Source organism: Pelecanus crispus, chromosome 4, assembly GCF_030463565.1.
Source record: "Pelecanus crispus isolate bPelCri1 chromosome 4, bPelCri1.pri, whole genome shotgun sequence".
In the NCBI taxonomy this organism is placed as follows: Eukaryota; Metazoa; Chordata; class Aves; order Pelecaniformes; family Pelecanidae; genus Pelecanus; species Pelecanus crispus.
This window is the reverse complement of record NC_134646.1, coordinates 18819206-18842662: the sequence shown is the minus strand read 5'-3', so window position 1 is coordinate 18842662 and position 23457 is coordinate 18819206. Positions and strand designations below refer to the sequence as shown.

Sequence of the window (23457 nt, the reverse complement as noted above, 5' to 3'; positions counted from 1 at the left end):
TCGACATAAAAATGCTTGCAAGCAGAGTGGAAAATACTAGATGATTAGCTAGGACAAATACAACATCACTGGTTACAGCATAATTATCCTTTAAACATTCCCCCCCCGCCCCCTGTTGGGAAGGAGAAACCCGTAGGTGAATGTCACCACCATAAGGATGCTTCAGATGTATCTACTGGGACAAGAATTTTGCTTTTTTACATTTGTTATTTTGTGTGAGAGAGTCATTTTAATGTATACATAGACATAGATCAGTGCCTTTTTAAAGAAAAGTTTTAAGGAACTGTGTTACGTCTCAGATTAACTGGATAGGAGATATTTGCTACTCTTTCCTGTGTAAATTGGGTAAATTGTGTGCCTTCTATAGTTAGAAATTGTGAAGTTGAAGAAACTCTGGTTTTGCATAAACCAATACTTAAATGTAAACTTTTCTGCTAATTTGAAATCTTACCCAGTCTTGTTTCCTGGAGATACAGTTTTCTTCTTTGTTGTGACAGAGCATGAGGTATAAGCTGCTGATATAAAGCTGTCTTGGGGAGGAAGAGAATTATACCATGCTGAGACACTATATTAAAAATGTGTAATGCTGGGCTAACGGTTTCAAATACAACATTAGGTGGCAGTAGTAGACTCTTAACGCCTTGTGGGTGCTTGTTAAATTTACTTTTAGGCAGTCTTGTTAGGAACTTGACAACAGGGGAGAAAGCAGCTAATTAAGAAGAAAATGAACTTTTTTTTTTCTTTCTTACCATCCTTTTTCCCTTAGAAAGCAGAGGAGATGAGTACTCTTAGTATTCTTTTTTTGTACTGTAAGTATTGGGTAGTGTTGGTTGGGGGGGAAAGTGGTGAATTCAGCCTGAAATATCAGCAGGAAGTGGTTTTCTGCTCAAGAAATACCTGTGTGCTCTTTGTCTTATTGTTTTTGGGTTGGTTTTGGTTTTTTGAACATGGAAGAAAGCAAGTGCAAAGTTTGGAACAAGGTTAAAGAGAATGCTTATGGAAGAGGCTGGTGTAGAATATTTCCTTCTGTGAGAGAGTCACTGGTCGCTTGCATATTCATGGTCTCATGTTACTTTAAACTTTGAGCTAAGGTAGCAAATGACTTTAAATCACTTGCATCTTGCTGAAAGGTTGTGACCTTGCCTTTCATGAGTGGGTCTTCCCACAGTTCTTTGTGCTTTGTCTATTTTTTTCTGATTGCATTATGGTTGATAGCATTATGGTTGATATAGTGGCAATATATTGAAGAAAGAAAGGTTGACATCCAGACTTTTTCTGTCCCTTTCTTGCTTCCCTATAACCTCTCTGGGCCTGAGCCCTGTTTGTCCTGATTTCGCTGACTTGACGTTCATGCTAATGTCACTATATTTGATATACTTATCCAAAATGTCAAGAGGCTTTCCTACCAAATCTCCTCTTAGGACTCATATTTTAATATGTTCTCACCTCCAAGTGTTGTGTTAGTGATAGAAAAGACTGCATGGAAAAGTGGGGGGTGAGGGGCAGAGAATGGATTGCCGCAAATTAGTATGTATGAGTTATTCTTTTTTCCCCACCTTTTTCCTCTTCTATCTGTAGAGGACTTTCCAAATCAGAACCATAATTTTATCACACCCAAGATGTGTACCACAGTGTTGACTTTTACTGTTTATTATGTGCCCTCAGGGGATTTAACTGGCTTGGGATCAGTCATGATTCTTGCCCTAAAGAGATTTTAGTTCTTATACTTCCCAAATCTTTGGCATGTATTTTTCACGATCAGTATATTTGTTTTGAGTTTCTGAATACGTGAAAAGGGATGGAGTCCAGGATGTGGGTTATTACTTTGGTGGAAGATAAGAGTAAATGTAGGCAAAGAATATTATATTTATTGCTACTCAGAAGCATAATGGCTAAAATGAATTAATCTTTTTTTGCGTTTGTGTTCTCCAGAAGCTGCATTCAGATTTCATCCCTGAGGGATGAAAAACATAGGGGTGTTTTCTGGCGTGGTTTTTTTTGTTTCGGTTTTTTTGTTTAGTTTTTTTAACCTTGGATCAACTGACATGATGTAAAATTGCAGTAAGAACAGGACTATTTTGGGTAACATAGCTATTTTGTGAACAGAGGTAAAATACAGGGTGTATATCAAACCTTTACTTGTTGAAAAGGCAACTGGTTTAGCTTCAACACATTTTTCTTGATGTTTATCTTGTATAAGTACCTTACTGCTACGAATAGAAAACTTTGGGCAGTTATCAGCTTTGCATACACAGCTTTGCAGGTTCTTATTAAGCATAAACTTTTAAAACTTCCACTGAGATGGAGCTGGCCTATTTGACTGCATCTTTTTTTCTTTTTTCATGGAATAGGCATTTTCCATTGGATAGGCATTCTCCATACTTATTGTTTTGAACATACTAAAGAAACAATTCTGAGACTACAAAATTAACATCTTGAGGAAAGGGGAGGTCACGGTTTGCTTGGTTAATAGTTCTTTCATCCTGGCTTTAGGGAACAAAAATAGTACATTTGTCTTGATGTGTATGTTACCTAGTAACCCGAAGGACGAGGATGCTCTGTAGAAGTGAAGTCTTTTGTGGAGGTTTGAAGTAAAACTGTGGAGAACCAGCTCTACAATTCTCCCAAGTATAGCCAATTTGGCTTTTCCAAGAGAAATGCTGATTGTGGTCTTGGACTTGATTTCTTTTTTTTCTGTTATAGTTCATAGAAATACTTTTCCTCACATTTTCTTACAAGCTTTTGAAATATTTTATCTCTGCCACTAGGAAAAATGACTTTAAATTAGATTATTAATCTAGATCATGATCTTTCAGGAAAGTGGAGCTTGGCTGTGTTTATTCTGATCTGTTTTCTGCATACTGTAGTTTGGTAGTTGCTCACCCAAAGAGTGCGCCATCTCTTTTATATCTTGGATCACTTCTCCCATTTTATGTTACATGAAAGGTTCATTGCAAAGAGAGGTTATGTGTGTTTAAATTGGCTTTTTGTTTCTATTTAGAAGTGATGTAGTGCTATTTTAGACTTAAAATTAGTGCTATTATGTTGCCTTCTCATTAGTTTGCTGCTTTAAGTGGAAAAAAAAAAATCACACTCTCTGTGTAGTTAAAAATGGCTGTAAAATATTCTCCCTGTTCTCAATCAGCTAAATGTAGAAACATTTTACCAAAAAGCTTGAGCTATTGGTTTAGTTTATAAATTTTTTTAAGGTAAATATAACTGGCAAAATGTAAAATTTGTGAGGATGTATTTGAATACTTTGAATACTGCACTTTTAAGACCATTCCTGTAAGCTTATACTTGCTGAAGAAAGAAAACGTTATGCCACCCTGTAGGTTGCTATAAAGATTGTTTATGCAGCTCAGCATAGGACTTAAAATACGTTGAATTGGAGAATTTTGAAAAATGTACTGTGCGACATAGGAGACCAAATCATGCTAAAGTGCAAGGAAAGACTATACATCAGTTCAAAGGCTACATTATTCAAAAAAATACAACCATAAAAAAGGTAATAAGATTACATTCTCACACTTCATGGCTAGTAAGGTGCATTAAGCTGCTCAGATATTCATAACTTACTGTGACATTTGGGAAGATTACATTTTGCTGTGCACAGCCATTACTGCAGCTCAGATAATAACTAGCCAATGCATGGACCTGGATTATGATCCCTGTCATTGGAAACAAATTTGTGTTTTGAAGGTTGATCAGTTTCAAATCACCATTAGAAAGGGTTAATATGAAATACTGTGGGGGGGTGTGTGTGCTTATGTGTATCTAATGGGCATGCATACATATAGTACATCAACTGCACTGTGCCTTTGGTATATTGCTTTCTCTGTCAATTTTTTTGTCCTCACTTCCCTTAAAGGAAATGTTAAAATGGTAATTATTTCTACCATAGCATATTATTTCTAGAATGTACTTGCTGAAATGCTTATGTTTGCAGATTAGATTGGAAACCTAATTTGACAGCTTCCTGGATGGGTGGTTACTGATAATAGTGTATCTAGCCAAAAATGAAAGATTGGTGGTGTAGACTATAGGGTGAAGGTAAGGTCACCTCTAATTGCTGTATATGGTTTTGGTGTGATAATTGATGGTTGGCTGGTAGTTAAAACCAAATGCATAAAGAGTTGAATTTCTTGTTAAGAATTAGCAGGTGTTTTGTGGTTAGAATTTAACCTTCAGCTATTCTGTCTGTACATGGAATGCAGTATTTTCTTTGTTTCTTGATGGTGAGAGAGTGGCTTCTTGAGGAATACCTCAGTTTTGTAGGGGATGATAAATTTAGTGTAAAATAAAGTGTAACATTGGTTATGTATTTTACATTTTCAAATGTTTTGTCAGGTTTTTTGTCAAGGAGGGGGGTGTACCTTATTCTTTGCATTTGTTTTGCGTTAATTCTGCGTTAATCCATTCTGCTCAGCATTCTCCCCTGAATTCTACCTTACAGAGCTTTCTTGAGGTAGGCCTCTGCCTCCATCTTATGGAAGGGGAAAACTGAGGCTTGGAGAATGATAATGACTTGATAGATTTGTTTGAGTTGACAGCATGAGTTGATATAGAGAAGCTGGGAATATAATTCAAGTCTCCCCATTTAGTTCCTGCAGTTCCCCTAGATATTAAGGAAGCATCTGATAGTAAATTGCATAATTATTTTTCATGACCAAGAGGGGAGAAAATGGAAAAGTGTAAATAACTGTTTAGAAATTGTTGCCATGAGACATTGTCTATTCTGTCATAAAAGCAGTAACTTTCTCTGCTTCTTGTGGTGTTTGGCATTACTGATTTATGCCTGGAATACCAAAGATTGCTTCTTCAAAGTGACAAGATTTAGACACTTGAGGAAAATGTATGGTAATTTCAGTAGTTAATGAAGAGTGTATATTCTGTTCCGTTGGGTAAGTTTATCTTCAGATCCTGACTAGCTGAGAGAAGCTGTCCGAGCTAATATGGAAGCAAGTTAGTGTATGTATTTTGGAGCAGTTTTGACATGGTATGACTTCAGCAAGTGACAGTACTGAAGCTGTTAATGGTCAAAGCCTGTGAAAGGAACACCGTGTAGGACAGAAATAATGTCTTTTATTAGACAAACTTGTAGAGGTGAGGATGAGCTGAAATGCTTTTGATCGTGAGTCCATTTTGATCATTTGAATCAATGCTATCTGAATTCCTATTTGTATGCTGGTATATAATGGGTATTATGGCAAACATTAAGTTTAATACAGTTCTAAAGTCCAAGAGAAGCTTAAAAAGTGGAGGAGGGGAATTGGGGTAGAGGAGTTTGGTTAGTACAATCTGTCTTTCCTTCAACTGGAATTTTTGAGTACACAAATGAGAATGAAGTAGGTTGTCTCCTTCACCCTCCACCTCCTTGGCATGTGCATGTGTGGTTACTTACTCAGTGTATATTCAAACAAAGCCTGCATCTAGGAGACCTGAAATATTAGAGGATTTAAGTGCCTTAGCTGAAGCATAGTCAAAGGCTTCAAACAGTGCTGCTGTTTCACATTCATGCAAATATATAGCAAGCCTTCGCTTCCTTTTAGTACCTGTGGCTACTAATGAAACAGGCAGTTAATACTTAACCAGCTTTATTCAGTATGTCAGGAATGACTCTTAAGTGTTTATAAGTGGCAATATTTCTGATGTGCATCAGCTCCTTTTGGCTAGAATTGCCCTCTTATTTGAGGAGTGCTTAGCACATGTGAAGGAAATCTTTTAGGGCCACTCCAGGCCATTTAAGGTATATTAGCTGACTTGTCTCTCACCTGTTTTGGAATGCTCACTTGGTCTTTTCACTTTTCAGTTGTGTGGGGCAGCTCAGGATATCTGTATCTTAAACTACCCAAATGTTCTTCTGCAGCAATTATCTGACAGTAGATGACACCTTAGGAACACATTTGTTGAAGTTAGTCAACAGAACTTGAAACAGAGGAAGAATAAGACTTGATATATTGATATTGGCCTCATTATAGTCTCTGATAGCTTTCTTCTTGCAGAATGAATAACTGTAAACATGGAATGGTACTTTGATACAGTTGTCTTAAGGTTTTTTTTAATCTTTTGTCTGAAAGCTTGTTGGGGGCCAGTTTGACCTGGAAATGAACTTTATCATCCAAGAAGGAGAGGGCATCACCTGCATGGTAGACTTGCTGGACAAGTGTGACATCACCTGCCAGGCTGAGGTGTGGAGCATATTTACAGCAATCTTGAAGAAAAGTATACGCAATCTACAAGCATGCACAGAAGTGGGGCTTGTTGAACAAGTGCTCAAGAGGATTGATAGAGCTGACAACATGATTGCAGGTACAGTTTCACCCCGTGTATGACTCCAACTGTATTCCTTTTATGTAAAATCTCATGGAAACATTAATTAAGTGATAGAAATTTGACGTTGCATTTTATTAAGCAATTACATTGCTGTTCTTTTCCTTTTCAGATCTCTTAGTGGATATGCTGGGTGTGTTGGCTAGCTATAACTTGACAGTTCGAGAGCTAAAGTTATTCTTCAGCAAGCTTCAAGGAGAAAAAGGGAGATGGGTAAAAGAAAACACAAAACTGAAACCATTTTTGTAGTAGTGTTTATATTTTTCCTAATGTTGACAAGTTAAAAGGCTGTTTGATAACCTTTATAATAAACAAATTTTAAATGTACCAAGAAATACAGGTTGCTTTCTGGTATTATATCAATGAATCTTTTTACTTGCAAGGAATTAAAATGCAAAGAGTAGAATAGTGATGAAATAAAATTTTCTCCTGGGCCCTATGGACTGGATTGGTCTTTTTGAACACCTGGGAACAGTATGGTGACTCTTAAGCAAGTGTTCTTATGCACGTTTTTATTTTTGAAATTCCAGTTATGTGAAATTGAAGGAAAAAGGATTAAATTTTTTTTAATACAAAAAAAGAGAAATAAATAAAAATTGTCTACATAGGCAGGTTAGTGTGTTCTGATTTTCACATTATTCTTCTTTACCTGAAGACTGAAAAAAATTAGTTAGGGAAGTGAGAATTTGTGGCAGCAATTGAAATGAAGGAGACAAGCTCCAGCTGAAAAACTGTATTGTGTGTTTTCTCCTGTTCTTGTGTGAACTAGAAAGGGAAAAGAGGGTCTCCTTTTACTGTTGAGAACCTCCTTCCCTAAAGTAAAAATGTGTATGTTGTAGAGGCCACCAGATAAAGTTTTCTTTAACACAGAATTTTTATTTTACTGGAATTGGGAACTATTTTAACAATTGCATTCCCTGCTTTGAATTTTAATTCATCTCCTGTTATCTCCAAATACTCTGCCTAGTGTAGACAAAAGTGACTCTGTCGACTTTAGATAATTCAAAAAAAATGTATTCAGTATAAAAGCCAGTATGCACAAATAATATAGCAAATTTTAAATGACCCTTTGAACTAAATAACTTTGGAGATCTTAACTTGGGCAAATAAAAATACTCTAAACTTAATAGGGGGTTTAAACTTAATAATTGAACATACAGAGTGTATTTAACTATAGATGAATTCAGGTTGTCTCTGTAACATTAACTTTTTCATTTCCTGTCTCTCTGCTATTTGCATTTAATTTCCTTTCTTTAATAAAGACTAAATATAGAGGAAAGGAAGAGAAAAATGCTACAGTTGCATTGCTAAGGAGTTGCACAGCTCCATAAATCACAAAATCAGCAGTGCTGTAAAGATACAAAGTATTTGGCTACAACACAAATCACCTAGTTGAATTCTGTAGTGCTGAAGACATCTAAGCAGTTCTCAGTGTTTCCTCCTCAATTTTAATTCAGATTCATGAAGCACTGTTTATCTGACTATAATTTTGGTACATTTGAAACACTTGTAGTGAATCATGTGATGCTTGGTGTCCAGAGGGTGGCCCCTTACAAGAGGGGAAAAAGGGCACTTTCAGGAAAAGATCAGAAGTGTAAAATCGTGGTTTAAAAATAGATCTACTGGAAAGTTATGGAGTGGTAAAAGAAGATGCACAAAATTGTTCTGTCACTGTGACCAGTATTTGCTGTACTTCTGTTGATGTGAGCTCATATACTTGATTTGGAGTTTATAGTTGCTGAGTATTACAACAAAATCAATGCAGAATTAGGGTGGTGGGGAAGTGTTAAGTATTCGCACTAACTGAGCACTCAGTTTAGGTGCTACAAACTGCCCTTGAGACTTGAATCTTTCTCCATGGACTTATATGAAGGGATATATGTAACCAAAGACACTTTAATCTATTATATGACTGTAGTCCTGATGAAAATAGTCCTGTCTGCTGGTCCTCCCTCTCCGTTTTGCTAGGTATTCCCCCCATCTCCCTTGTGCTGGCAGTCCAAAACTGCTGTAACTGAAAATTGGTTTGCATTTGTTTTTCCTAAATTAGTTTTCAGCTGGATCAGTTAATTTTCTTTAGCTCACTGTAAATCCACACAAATGGTAGTGCTAATGGGAGTGAACAGATAGAGGGAGGAACCAGCATTCAGGGTCAGTTTACTTTATGCTGGATGAAAGTGTCTCTGGCCTTTAAGTCCTTAATTTCGTTATCTAATTAATTGTATTTCAGTGCACCTACTGTGTATTGTGTGAAGGTATCCATGACTCTTTGTTAATGTTGTTTATTGAAAATGCAAAGTGTCTTAGAGTATTACTCAACCAAAAGCTTTTTTAAAATGTGTCAAAATTCATTTTTTGTGTGTATAGTCTTTTCTTTCTTATAGGTGTGTTTTATTTATTTACAAGTGTAATAATTCTCTTTGTCAGCCACCACATGCTGGGAAGTTACTGTCTGTGTTAAAACACATGCCTCAGAAGTATGGACCTGATGCCTTCTTCAACTTTCCAGGAAAAAGTGCTGCAGTATGTAGATACTTTAAGTCTCATGTTTGTTTGTTATTCTGTTATGGCCATTGGTTATTTTCATTTGTGGTGTTCTTTTGCCTCATTTGTCATCGTCATAGACATAGAGTTTAACCAGATTTTTTTCTCTGCCTGACACCTACATTAGGCCTAAATAAATAATACTTCCAATAAATGTGCATTATTACTACAGGAGGACAAATACTATTGCATAAAGAATGGATATAAACGAGGCTTTTTTTTTGTCGTCCCGTCCCGCCCCGACTGGTTCAGTTAAGTCTTGCTGCAAAGAGAGTCTGCCTGCTTTTCACTCCCCTGTTTCTGTGGGAATGCTGCTTGTGTTAGTATCCAGTATGTGTGAGAGTGACTTTGTGGTGCATTGATCCTGGCTGGACACCAGGTGCCCACCAAAGCTGCTCTGTCACTCCCCTCCTCAGCTGGACAGGGGAGAGAAAATATAATGAAAGACTCATGGGTTGAGATAAGGACGGGGAGGTCACTCACCAAGTACCGACATGAGCAAAACAGACTCAACTTAGAATCATAGAATCATAGAATGCTTTGGGTTGGGGAAATTAATTTATTACCAATCAAATCAGAGTAGGGTAGTGACAAATAAAACCAAATCTTGAAACACCTGCCCCCCACCCCTCCCTTCTTCCTGGGCTCAAATTCACTCCCGATTTCTCTGCCTCCTCCCCTGAGCAGCACAGGGGGACAGGGAATGGGGTTTGTAGTCAGTTAATCACACTGATCCTTCCTCCTCAGGGGGAGGACTCCTCACACTCTTCCTGTGCTCCAGCATGGGGTCCCACCCATCTGAGACAGTCCTCCACAAACTTCTCCAGTGTGGGTCTTCCCACAGGCTGCAGTTCTTCATGAGCTGCTCCAGCGTGGGTCCTTTCCACAGGGTGCAGTCCTTCAGGAGCAGACTGCTCCAGTGTGCGTCCCTCAGCAAACCTGCTCCAGCACGGGCTCCTCTCTCCACGGGTCCACAGGTCCTGCCAGGACCCTGCTCCAGTGCAGGCTTCCCATGGGATCACCGCCTCCTTTGGGCACATCCACCTGCTCTGGTGTGGGGTCCTCCCCGGGCTGCAGGGGAATCTCTGCTCCAGTGCTTGGAGGACCTCCTCCCCGTCCTTCTTCACTGACCTGGGTGTTTGCAGAGTTGTTTCTCACATATTCTTACTCCTCTCTCCCAGGTGCTGTTGCACAGTAGGTTTTTTTTCCCCCTTTCTTAACTATGTTATCCCAGAGGTGCTACCACCATCGCTGATGGGCTCGGCCTTGGCCAGTGGCAGGTCTGTCTGGGAGCCGGCTGGCATTGGCTCTGTCGGACGTGGGGGGAGCTTCCGGCATCTTCTCACAGAAATCACCCCTGTAGCCCCCCTGCTACCAAAGCCTTGCCACGCAAACCCAATAGAGCCTTAGATCTAGAAACCTTTGCCAGTGAAACCACAGAAAGTGTTGAATTAGAAGTGGCCATACTTGCACCATTTGTTAGTTCTTTTAATGATCAGACAATGTGAATAACCTATATTCCTTACAAGAATTCTCTGAGAAAATGTGGATTGTAGACATGTAGGTTGAATAGTACTGAAAGAGGGTTAGATTTAACAATGATTAGTCTTTTTTGTTATTGTTTGGGTGACTGAGTAATTCTTAAGGTCTGTGGTGTTCACTTGCAAAAGAATTTGAAACTAAATGCATAGTTGGAAAATGCTGTGCAGAATCTTCTGTAGGAATTTAAGTATATTAACACTTTTGCTCCTAAATTTGTAGAATGAAATATTGTGTTCAAAATTTCATGCTTAATTGAGAATAAGATTTGAATAAGATTTATCAGATGTCTCTTTCTAGTTTTTTTCACATAAACCCATTACCTTTCTGCCTCAGTGGCTTGAGATTAAATTTCACCATCTTGATGACATAATGAATTTTTTTTGAATGAACACTTGAGACTGAAAAATGCAGACTACTAGAAAAATGCTTGTGCAGTTACATGTTTATCACATGCAACAGAATTTGGCAATAGACATGTTTTTGTTCCGTTTGGCTATTCATGTACGGTTTTTGTATTAACTTGTGTTGAATGCTTGAACTGTATGTGGTATTGGGGTGCCTCAGTAACCTTAATGTGAATATTCTTATATATTCTTAAATTAAGAAGTCTTAGAAATTATTTAGTATAATTACTCCAAGATCCATTGTGAGTTAAACCAAATGATAGTGCTACCGGTTTCCAAAAGTTGGGCTCAAAGACATGCAGACTGATTAGTTAGCTGGTATAGAGAAGGATTTATAGCATTTTGTTTGGACAGGGATAGCCGAATGGAGCGTGGGAGCATAATAAGGAGTCTGGCGACACTCAGGTTCTTTGATGTTTTTTGTTCATTGGTATTGATCATCTGGACAGCATCTTTGATCAGAGGTTATGGCAGTCTTAGTTGAAGTGTATATTGCAAATCTGTGCAGCAAAACAGTGGAAAGTTAATAGTAATGTTAAAAAAAAAAGCAACCAAACAAAAAAAACCACACAATAAAACCCAACTGTTTGAAACAAAGGGCCCTGACGCACAGTTTATAACTTAAGAGCTTTTGAGCTAACATAAACACAGTGTTTGATTTGAAGATTTTGGCTGGTGAGGATTGTTGTATTACCCTTCTTTTAAGAAGTTTGTAAGTCCGTCATATTCTTACTGATAGACTACACAGACATGAGTTTCAAGAGAGAAAAGAATCTGTTAAGTGAAATGTATATGATTCTCTTTTCATGGACAGCTTCTTTTCGTAATCAGTTATTTTTCTCAATACCAACACTATGTGAAAATACATTTATAAATCTGATTATTCTGTCCAGTTGCCACAAAAAAGTGTAAGGCTTCCACTAAAGTATTTAATTTTTGAAGTGTAGGTTACTATTAATAATCTGCTTTGAGATATAAAGAACAGTTTTAAAATATTTTAACAATGGAGTACAAAAAGCACAGAAGCTAGGCCAGATTTTTTTCAGTATAGAGAAACTGTACACATTTGTAGTGTATGCATTTGTAGTGTGTATCTGTGTATCAGTACACATTTGTAGTGTATATCTTAAGCTGTATAGTTTTACTATTGTGATGTTGATCTTTCTACATGAATAACTTTTTGCTTTCTTTAGGCTATTGCCTTACCTCCTATAGCCAAGTGGCCGTACCAGAATGGGTTTACTTTCCACACTTGGCTAAGAATGGATCCTGTAAATAATATCAATGTGGATAAAGATAAGCCTTACTTATATTGGTGAGTATTATGTAAAAAACATATTTCTGATGTTCAATTTCTGTTAGTTATTTGATGATTTCTGCTTCCATCTGTGTATATGCTGATTTTGTTCTAATTTGTTAGTTTTCGAACAAACAAGGGACTTGGTTATTCTGCTCACTTTGTTGGAGGCTGCTTGATCATAACGTCCATAAAATCAAAGGGAAAAGGTTTCCAGCATTGTGTAAAATTTGATTTCAAGCCACAAAAGGTAAGTAAAAATAATAAAATAATTCAGACAGGTTTCATGAATTTAAAAACGTAGCCTAGGGGTAGTGTTGTTGCTATTGATTAGGCTCATCTTTCTGTATAAGAACAGTTGTACTGGAATGAGCAAAACAAATTTGTGTTCTTAATTCATATTTCTTTTTAATTTTACTTATGAAATATATAAGAGCGAGCTAGAAAATGCAGTTTACCAGAAGTTTTATGAATTTTTGAGAATTGTGTGAGTTCTCTGAGAACTCTTAGTACATATACACAGCTTGAAAGTTACAAGGCTTGTGATTTTTTCCTTCTCTGTTTATACTGTCTTTTCTCCCACCTCCAGACATTCTCTTCTCCTTTTCCTAAAGGGTTTTGCTGAGGCTCCCCTTTATGTCATTACTTATTCGGTGTGGACAAATGCAGTGTTATTTTAAGAAAGCATGATTACTAACCCACATTTCGTTTTCCTAATCATGCCAGGACCATTAACAGGAGTTTGGTCTTCTTACATGTGAGAACAACAGATTCATTCTTGAAAGAATGTTATACATTATGTTCATTCAGGTTGTCCAGAAAATAGTCTTCTTGCATTTGGTGCTTTATTCTATGTATCTTTTTAAATGTAAGAATTAAAATAAGTTGATTTTATTATTGATGTTCAAGGCTTGCTTGCCTATTAAGTAGTATTATGCTATGTTGAAAATGTTTCCTTTTTCAATTAGATATTCTGCTAATGTTTCTGAAGCAGCTGGTGTAAACACTTTGTGGGAGAACAGGCCTCCTCAGGAATTTCTTATCAGTAATCCCTTGCTGTAAATATGGATTCTGTTTGTGATAATTTGACATGCACAGCCTTTGAAAGTCTTTAGTCTGGAGCCATCCTTGCTCTTTGGAATGACAACATTTGCAGTAGTCTATCATGCTAAGAGTAACCCAACTTAAAACTTATTTACATAGTGGTTTCAGTGTAAATTTGGTTCAGCATTGTCATGAAGATTTTTTGAGTTCTATGCCATAAATATCTTCTAAGCTTCTGTGTCTACTTTTTGTGGAAAAGATGGCATGCTATCCTTTGACATAGCTGTGCAAGAAAACTCACCAATGACTTAATCTTTTCGACTTAAATTAAGATTGAAAGATTTATTTTAATTCACATAGTTGAATTTGTGCTACTATGTCCCACTTTAATGCTTAAGCTACTTTAAGTGTCTATAGAATTGTATCAATTGTTTTCTTATCATTTAGTGGTATATGGTTACTATAGTGCACATCTATAACCGCTGGAAGAATAGTGAACTTCGATGTTATGTGAATGGGGAACTGGCATCTTATGGAGAAATAACGTGGTTTGTCAACACCAGTGATGTAAGTAATCCCTCTATACTAATGGCTATAGTTGGTCATCTTGATGGATTAAATAGATATCCTTTGCCGTTTTATTAATAAACGTTTCACATTTTATGCATTTTTAAAAAAAAGTTGAAACAAAATTAATAACTTTCTGGTAGAGGAGTAGATTCTGCTTTTATACATCTCAGAACTTAAAATGTGTTTCTGCTCAGACCCTCAAATGCTTGTTTATGTGAAAATAATATTCCCTGATAATATGTGTATTCTTTGCATAATTTGCTTGTGTAGCATAGATTAAACCCTGCTTAACTGGGTTCTGTTTCAGACATTTGACAAATGTTTCCTGGGTTCTTCAGAAACAGCAGATGCCAATCGAGTGTTTTGTGGGCAAATGACATCTGTTTACCTTTTTAGTGAGGCTCTCAATGCTGCTCAGATCTTCGCCATTTATCAGCTTGGTCTGGGATATAAGGTATCCTAAAATTGACTGTAAAGTTTCCAAAGTTTAATTCTGATAAGACTCTTTACAGTGGGTTTTAAGAATGTTGTGACACCTCTATGTCATTCTAAAAATGTTCTCACTGCGTAATCTTCTTATTAAACAATTCTGTGTTTCTTTTATAAGCCTATATATCATCTCACAAACTACAAGTAAGCATTAATTAAATTATTTAATTTCTTATAAAAAATAAATTTGTGTTCCTGTTTCCTTCTCAAAATTTCCATGTTGGTGGTTGGGAGAGAGAGAACACCACTGTTATCTCTGGCTAGGTTCGCTTTTTCATTGAGGCTGAAAACTTCAGATCAAGTATGATGTATTTCTTTTAGAAAAGTAGCTTTATAGTTGATTGTGCTAGTCAGGTTTTTTTAATGTGTGAAGTTAGTGCTGAGGATTAGTTTTGTTGCAGTGATTTATTATTTGTTTTGTCATAGCCTGAGGGGCACTAATTGAAGACTGTTATTCCCTGGCAGCTGTACAAACATACGCTAAAAAAGATGGTTCCTATTCTATCTGCTCCTCAATTATTAGTTCCTTCTGAGTGAACATTGCTGACTGTCATTCTGTTTCCTAGCTAATGGGTTTCTTTTACATTACCCACCATTTTGGCAATGTCACTCTTCAGGGGTTAAAAAAAATTCTGCAGTTCTAATTCTGTAAAATTGACTTTGAGTCAGTGTTCTTATGAGACCCCTTCTTTCTGAAATACTGCTAGATTGAAGAAGCAACGTTTTAGTCATTTTTTGGCAATAGTTGTGTTCTGAACCATATTCTCAATGTGAGTAATCTGATCTTTTTTTTTTCTTTTTTCCTTCCTCAACCCTGCTCTCCAATCCAGGGAACATTCAAATTCAAGGCAGAAAGTGATCTCTTCCTTGCTGAACATCACAAATTGTTGCTATATGATGGCAAGCTATCCAGTGCTATTGCTTTTATGTACAATCCAAGGGCTACAGATGCACAGCTGTGTCTAGAGTCATCCCCTAAGGATAACCCTTCTATTTTTGTTCATTCACCACACGCCCTCATGCTGCAGGTATTTCAACATTTTCATAGATTTGGAGGATACAAGTAAAATTTCTGTTTGAAAACCTAAAAGTCAAGTTTTATAGGGATTTGGACAAGATAGGGAACTGCTGATAGCTTGGGTTTTTTGGGTTGTCCCCACTGCTACCTCCCCCATTTCTTGAATTAAAGTGGATGCACAAGAATCCTAAGAAAAAGGTTTATTTTACTGAAGTTACAACCTAAAAAATGTCAGTATTACAAAGACTGTGTTAGCTTTTAAAAAAAATCCTTCTTCCTCATTTCTGACATATGTTCACTCCCCTGCAGATATTACCTATCTCCCATCCTTTGCCCTGTTGATGTAATACCCTTTCTTCCCAATGGTTTGAACACCTTAATCTTTTAATTTGTCAGAAGCTTTTCATGTGTTCTGTTCTAGAGTTTCTCTATTACTAATAGTGTGGCTGTGGCAACCAGTTTGTACTACTTGCTGTTTCTTTTTATTTGATAATAATACAGTTTTCATACTGAAGAAATTTCAAACTGTTTCTAACAACCTTTTTAACAGTTTCTGAAGGAGATTTCAATATATCTTAATTCTTCTTTGTCAGGATGTGAAAGCAGTCTTAACGCATTCTATCCAAAGTGCCCTGCACTCCATTGGAGGGGTGCAGGTACTTTTCCCTCTCTTTGCACAGTTAGACTATAGGCAATATTCATCGGACCACATTGACACAACTGTTTGGTGAGTGCATGTACTTATTGTGTTCTGGCTTTTGTTTCTTTTTAAAAAAGTAAAGGAAATTACCTCTTGCTTTATTAAGTGGCATAGTGGTTTATGTTGTCTTGTGCAACAATGAATTATGTCTAACAACAAAAAGGTGGCCTTGTTACAGGCAGAATCTCAAAAAGTGAAGTGTTTATTTGTAGCAAATTTTCTGTGAAAGTTCACACAGAATCAAAATGTACACATTTCTACTTCACAATTTTATTTGTGTAACAGAATTACAGGTGTTGTGGTTTAACCCAGCAGGCAGCTAAAAACCGCACAGCCATTTGCTCACTCTCCACCTCTCCAGTGGGATGGGGGAGACAATCTGGGGAAAAAAAAAAGTAAAATTCATGGGTTGAGATAAAGACAGTTTAATAGGACAGAAAAGGAAGGGAAAATAATAATAATATACAAAATAAGTGATGCACAATGCAATTGCTCACCACCTGTTGACCAGTGCCCAGCCAGTTCCCAAGCAGTGATCGCTGCCCCCTGGCCCCATCCCCCCAGTTTCTATACTGAGCATGATGTTGTATGGTATGGAATAGCCCTTTGGCCAGTTTGGGGCAGCTGTCCTGGCTGTGCCCCCTCCCAGCTTCTTGTGCACCTGGCAGAGCATGGGAAGCTGAAAAGTCCTTGACTAGTGTAAGCACTACCTAGCAACAACTAAAACATTAGTGTGTTATCAACATTTTTCTCCTACTAAATCCAAAATACAGCACTATGCCAGCTACTAGCAAGAAAATTAACTCTATCCCAGCCAAAACCAGGACAGCAGGCAATTCTCTTGGGGTTATTCCTATCATGGAGAAAATCCACTGGGGAAAGCTTCACAAGAAACTCCAGGAAGGATTAATTTTTCAGCTACATGAATTTATTCCTTGGAATTTTTTTCTTTTTTTTTTTTTTTTTAACCTTCAGACTTTTTGGAAGATACTGTTACTCAGTGTTACTGCCAGGCTTTACCTCTGGTTTCAGCTCTGTTTCAACTCAGTCCAACTTCTGAACATCCAGTCACAGAAACTGGTGGAGCTCTGCTCTGTAGTGTAGTTTGCTCTGTTTCATTGCAATTGTAGTTTCATGACTGTTTAAAGATGATCTGCATCCATAATGTTGCTGAGAAGGGGTGGTTACAATGTTGCTTCAATACATTTGTACATTGCTGGGCCTCTCTTGAGCTGGCTTAGACTGGGGCATCTATGTGATGAGTCAGGGATTTGATTCAGTTGCAAACTGGCCTAGCAGTAGAGGGGTTTTCAGCTGGCTAAGGTCTTGATTCATAGGCACATTCCTTCTGGCAGCAGCACAGAGTTGAATTAGCTTGAACCAATAGTAAAGCTGTGTCTAGAAAAATATTTCCAATATCGGCTCATCTGAAAGCAATAGGAAGTGGAATGGCTGGCATTTGTTACTGATCTTGCAGAAGTTTGTAAGTGAAGTACGAAGCAGAGAGAATTACGCACTTAACTGTTGCCTTTCTGCAAGAATGTATTTTCAGAAGAGTTTTGCTATTGGATGGTTATCTCAGAATCCAGAATTTCAAGTTAGAAATGCATTAATTAAAAGCAAGAAGTCAGAGCTTTCAAAGTTTAGCCTTGCTTTTTGTTTTAAGAATTCTGATCTGAGCAATTATGTAACATGTTAAATGTATCTCTGGGCTGTGTGATGGAAGTGTTAATTTGGAAATACTTTCTGTCTCATTGTAACCCTTTAAAACATTTTTCCTTACTAAACCATTACATTTTTCAGTTCTACTTTATTGGCTTTCATCATGGAGTTGTTGAAGAACTCCATTGCTATGCAAGAACAGATGCTTTCCTCTAAGGGCTTCCTTGTGATAGGATATAGCCTGGAAAAGGTAAAGCAAATCTTTCTTGATGTCTTATGTTAACATTGAATTTTTTTGAGAGAAATACTTTTCCTAGGCTGTTGCAGGGCTCTTCCTTAAGCAGTTCTTCTTTTACAGTCTTCCAAAGTCCATGTGACCCGGGCTGTACTAGAACTTTGCCTTGCATTTTCGAAATACCTGAGCAACTTACACAATGGGGTGCCCTTGCTGAAGCAGCTGTGTGATCATGTTCTCCTTAATCCTGCAATATGGATTCATATCCCAGCCCAGGTAAAATTATTTATTCTTATCAATAAAGTATCTTATAACGTATCGATTTGGGAGTGTTGAGGCTAAGCCTGGACTCCAAGAATTATAGGTCCTGGCTCCTCAGCAGAAATCATACAGGAACTGTTTTCAGACTCTGCTTTTCTGCATGTAGCTGTCAAGTTTTGCAGACTCCCAAGGTTTTCAGGGAGTTTGGAAACCTGTAGCGTTCTGCAGAGCAGAGTTGGGAGTGACTTCTGGAGTCCCTGACCCAGTTGTAGATTGAGAAAGAATTTTGCATGGGTTAGTTGGCAAAAACCTGGCAATTTTTAAGAGAAATTATGCCGGGTGTCAGATTTAAAGTCTTCATTTAAATTGACATATTCCATGCAGAGTATTTTTGTTTTGGTGAATCTGTGTTCTCTGAGAGTGAACAGCTTGGATGGAAACTTTCCAGTTGGTTCTACTTGAAACCTTCTTACCAAAGTTTTGATCCCCTCCATAAGGGTTTGTTTTGCATTTCAAACACTGTGATAGCACTAATAATGCTACTGTTGAAGTCAGTGTAAAACATTTATGTTTGCTACAGCTAAATTAAATTATTATTTAAGCCATTATTTCTCAGAATTAAAAGGGAAAGAAGACATGTAAATAATTAAACCTAAAATGAATACTTAAGCCTATAATAAATATGTACCTTTCTATGTGTGACCCTGTTTTGAACAGACAGGTTGGACTAGATGATCTCCAGAGGTGCCTTCTAGTCTCAGTTATCTGTGACTGTGTGAATACCATGCTTTCATGCTCCTATGAGCGTGGACCAGCTTAAAAACACCACGGCACTCTATAGTTTTAGAAATAAAATGAAATTTTTCATCATTTTGCAAGGGTTTTAACAGCTTTGTGACTGAGCTACGCTGAGAAAATCTATTTCTTTAAGACATTTTAATGGATGAAATTTAAGAATGCAGTTATCTGATGTGCTACAATTTTGCTGTAATGATTTTTGATCTCCTGATTGGGTGTTGTAGGTTCAGCTGATCCTGTACACTTACCTGTCTACTGAATTCATTAGCACCGTTAACATATATGGTGCAATCCGGCGAGTTGGGACGGTTCTTTTGGTCATGCATACTCTAAAGTATTATTACTGGGTAGTGAATCCTCAGGATCGCAGTGGTATAACTCCCAAGGGCATAGGTATGTATTAATTTCTACTCTCACAAGCTGAAGTTTGTTTTAAAAAATGTTATATACAATGTATAGAATAGAACTGTAAATGTTCCAGGAAGAATTTTATTTTAATGTGTCCATAGGATATTCTTGAAAGCTTTTTTCAGAAACTAATGGAAACTTTCTTCAGAAGCCATATCCTCTGTCACCAAAGACCTATGTGAATTAATACGAGATAGAACTGGTCAGAGAAATGGTAGGGTTTTGAAAGTGTAGAGCTGTGCCTGGAATGTGGTCTGTTTATGGAGCTTGTTCAAGTACTGGACAGGCTTTAAGTGCTTGTAAGATCTATTGATAATAGCACTATAGCTGAAAACAGGCATACTGAGTCTATCTGACAGGCGTAGGGACCTGAACCTGTTGGAAAAATGCTTAATAAGCATGCTTAATCCAGACAGCGAACTCATGGGGAAGGAAGTAATAAAAAATTTAGAACAGGTGTTTAGTACTTGTCATTGACACAGAACACAGAACTAGAATACTGATCCTAAGAAAAAAAGCAACGGGAATAGCTACTTGAGTCAGAAATCCAGTACTGTAAAAGGAACTGGGAGAAGTGAAATGTGCACCAGCGTAACATAAACATGTGCAGATGGAACTAGCATGGATAGGGAATGAATGCTTTTTAGAAGTATGGCTTTACAGCTCTTCTAGTTGTTGTTCTGTGTTTTATGGGGTTGGGCACACAGCCTTGGCAAAGGAAGGATAACTTATATCTCTACTCTCTCCTGTAATGAAGAAAGGCTCTTGAATTTCAGAGAGAGAAGCAGGTGATGAAAGAGAGCTAGATGTACTGGGAATGAGTCCTCTTTAGATGTGTCCAACTTCCTGCCACTAACTTCTTGAAATAACCAACCCTTCCTGTTAGAGGCTTGCAGTAGTATTTTGTAGTGTTTTGCATCCTTAAGGAGCAAAGCATGTGTGTTTTCTCCTTTCTTTTTAGCAAAGACATGAATTTACTTAGTTTCTGAACCTATTTATTGAGCCTGAGGCAAGTGTATGTGTAGGATAGTCTTACTAATACAGCCTAATGGCTTATTTTGACTAGACTGGTCTATATCAAAAATAACCATTCTTAAACCAAGTATGCCTGTGGGCCTATACTGTATAAAACCAGACTTGTATGATTGCTTACATTTGCTAGTTGATTTGCTTTTCCCTGATGATTAAGACCGTAAGAACTGTGAACCTATGAGCAAATGTAAAAACTATCCCTAGAAATGTATTTGCAACAGTTCATTTGCTTTCTTTATGAAAGCTTTTACTTGGCTTTGACACTTGGTTGCACCTGTTTTTTTAACCTTGCCTCTCCTGGGAACTACTCAGTGTTTGAGTATTTAAAGTGTTTCTGTGAAAGTCTGCTTTACACAGGAATGGCAGAAGCAAGTCTTTTTGACTTTGAGTTAAATAAAGTCTTTGGCTTTCAAGGTAATCTTTATATATAGCATTGTAAGATTGATTTTTGTTGTCTATATAGCCAATGTGTAATAATGGCATGCAGTTCTTCCTTTTGAGCTTTGTAGCAGAACAACTTTAAAAACAATAGTAAACTGCAAAAATTTGAAATCTGGAAATTCTGACATAAAGTTCTCATATCAGTCTTATTCCTTGCATGAAGTTGGTTCATAGGCACTGCAAGGACGTGGTAAAATCATGAAAAGAATTTAGAGGGGGTTTAGAAAAACTGTTTTTAATAAAAGCCTTACTAGAACCTCACTGGCTGGGCATTTTGCTAATAAACAGTGATAAAACACATTACTATTTTGTAGTCTGAAGTAGAGGAAAGATAACTTTACTTAGAATTGTGCCCTCTTCACCCAGAAAATGCCTTTAATTTTTCTTGATGTGAAAATGCAGACTATGCTAATAACAACTGCTAATTTGCATTTCATATATCTACTTTTCTTTTTTTGTAGATGGGCCACGGCCTACTCAAAAAGAGATTTTATCTCTGCGAGCATTCTTGTTGATGTTCGTTAAACAGCTAGTGATGAAGGTAGGATAACTTTAAATTATGATGGGAGATCTAAGTTTCCTTTCATAAAGAAATGCACTGTAATGTAGAATTTTTTTTTCTAAGCATGTTGAATTTTGTAAACAAATAAATAAATAGAAATACCATGTAAGCTGCATCTTTTTATTGTGGCTCTTGCCACAGACAGCAGTGCTAAAGATGCAATTTTCTCCCTTTTAAGCTGTTTTTATCAAAAGTGGAGCCGTTAAATCATTAGCTTGGAAATGTGTACTACTGGTGAAATAAGTATTTGATTCTATATTTTGTTTTTGAGAAGAATGATATCCCCTGCATCGAAGCACTTAAAGACTGAAGAGCAGCATTTGACATTATATGCTGTGGGCCAGTGGGACAGAGGAGAAGAAAGACTCTATCAATAAGTTTCACAACTGTTTGTTAGACATTAGAGGAATATTGAAATTCAGCAGTTCTACTGCTTAGAGACTCTTCTTAACCCTTTCCTATTATAAGCTCTGATCTCCCTCTTCTTCTCTCCCTTCTGTAGACTCTCTTTTCTGTGTTTGAATCTAGCTCCCTTTTCTCCTCTACCTCTGTGGTGCTAAGGGACCAGTATGCTCTCTGTGCTGCTACCCTTAGCCCCAGCACTATGGAGTAGTAACTACCAGAAAAGTTCTGCTCTTGACTCTTGTACTCTTTCTTTAAATTGGGTGTTGAACAATTGAAGTATGAGGGACAATTTAGCTATCAACCTCTAAAAGACTTCCATTAAGTGTTAGCTTTTTTTTTTTTAAATTTCTGTCAGAGATTTCTAACTTGGACAGTTTTAGATAGAGTTTCACAAGGACAGTAAAAAGCATGTCCATCATAAAAGGTTGATTCTTCTGCAGATTTTCTATTTGTACATGGTGCAAAATCTTTCTGCTAATTTTCTGTTTGTACACAGTGGTGCAGAATTTTTTGGGCAATGAGAGACTTGCTTTAAAAAATAAAAGCCCTAGAAATGAAGAAGCCTGCTTTTCCATTCCCTTATCCTTTTCTTAGAAACTGTTGGGTTTTATTTATTTTCACTGAAAAGATGAGGCATACTCCTGACATAGTGGCCATAAATGATTTAAATCTCTGTAAAGCTGATAGCAACTGAAGACAGGATTCTGTAGTGGAAAACAAGAAGCAAATTCAGCTATAGGCATAGCTGACAGGCTTATAATTAAACATCCAGGTCTACTTTTGAATCCTCTTTGCAAACTTAATTTAATTCTTCTATTAATAGGAAGCTTTCAGTTCAAATTATCTGTATCAATTAACATGTGTTACTCTAACAATTTCATATACTTGTATTACTATCTATCTTATTTTTATGCCTGTATTGGAATTGTCTTAAAGCACTTTTATAACCTTCAGTGGGTATTTTTTGGGCAGGGAAAAAACTACCTTCCATTTATGAAGCTATTATAGTACCAAGTTAAAACAAATTTGTCTTGTGGGACTTGCTCTGTATATAACCATGGCTTGTAATAACACTCTTTTGGGAACAGTACTTTTGTACTTGAAAGATGACAGTTAAAACCTGATTGTTTTTAAAGGACTATGGAATAAAAGAAGATGAATTGCAGGCTATCCTCAATTATCTGCTCACTATACATGAGGTAATTTTTTATTTGGGGGTGTGCGGGGGGGTAGAGAGGTACTACTGCTGTTTGTGACCACCAAGTATTTGAATATTTTTAAATGTTACCTTCTTTATGCCACAAGATGGCTCTGTAGAGGAAGTAGCAAACATTGTCCAGCTCTTTAGTGTAGTGTGCTGAATTGCCAATACTCTTGCAGTGATTTAAGCACTATGTTCAATGTTAGATTGAAGTTCATTAAGCCAGTAAGTCAAAATGGTTTCTTATGTTGTTCTGCAAACTGATTTACCAAGCAGAAAAACAGATGGTGAGGCTGACTTTAAAAAAAAAAAAAAGACAAAGTCTTGTTTTATGCTGCCTAAGTAATATTTTTTGTTTTGTTTTTCCCTCCTTTTTATTTTGCTTCTTAAATAAAACAATAAAATTGAAAACATGCATTAAAAAATAAAGATGTATGTTAATGGCATCTAAGAGAAGCGTATAAACTTAATTGGGAGAAAATGTTGGTTACCACTGATACATCTGCATCTT

The 23457-nt window shown here is 37.0% G+C and overlaps 1 protein-coding gene across 2 annotated transcripts in view; it reads left to right on the top strand.

Moving 5' to 3' along the window:
- LRBA (LPS responsive beige-like anchor protein) overlaps positions 1-23457 on the top strand; it is a 419408-nt gene that overhangs the window by 36272 nt on the left and 359679 nt on the right. For both annotated transcript variants that reach the window (XM_075709754.1, XM_075709753.1), the window contains exons 2-15: positions 6081-6312; positions 6446-6546; positions 8761-8856; positions 12017-12138; positions 12244-12370; positions 13612-13731; positions 14042-14188; positions 15054-15251; positions 15835-15968; positions 17745-17853; positions 17962-18114; positions 19122-19290; positions 21240-21319; positions 22882-22944. In XM_075709754.1, coding sequence (XP_075565869.1) covers positions 6081-6312; positions 6446-6546; positions 8761-8856; positions 12017-12138; positions 12244-12370; positions 13612-13731; positions 14042-14188; positions 15054-15251; positions 15835-15968; positions 17745-17853; positions 17962-18114; positions 19122-19290; positions 21240-21319; positions 22882-22944 — 1851 coding nt within the window. The remainder of the gene's footprint in view (positions 1-6080; positions 6313-6445; positions 6547-8760; positions 8857-12016; positions 12139-12243; positions 12371-13611; positions 13732-14041; positions 14189-15053; positions 15252-15834; positions 15969-17744; positions 17854-17961; positions 18115-19121; positions 19291-21239; positions 21320-22881; positions 22945-23457) is intronic.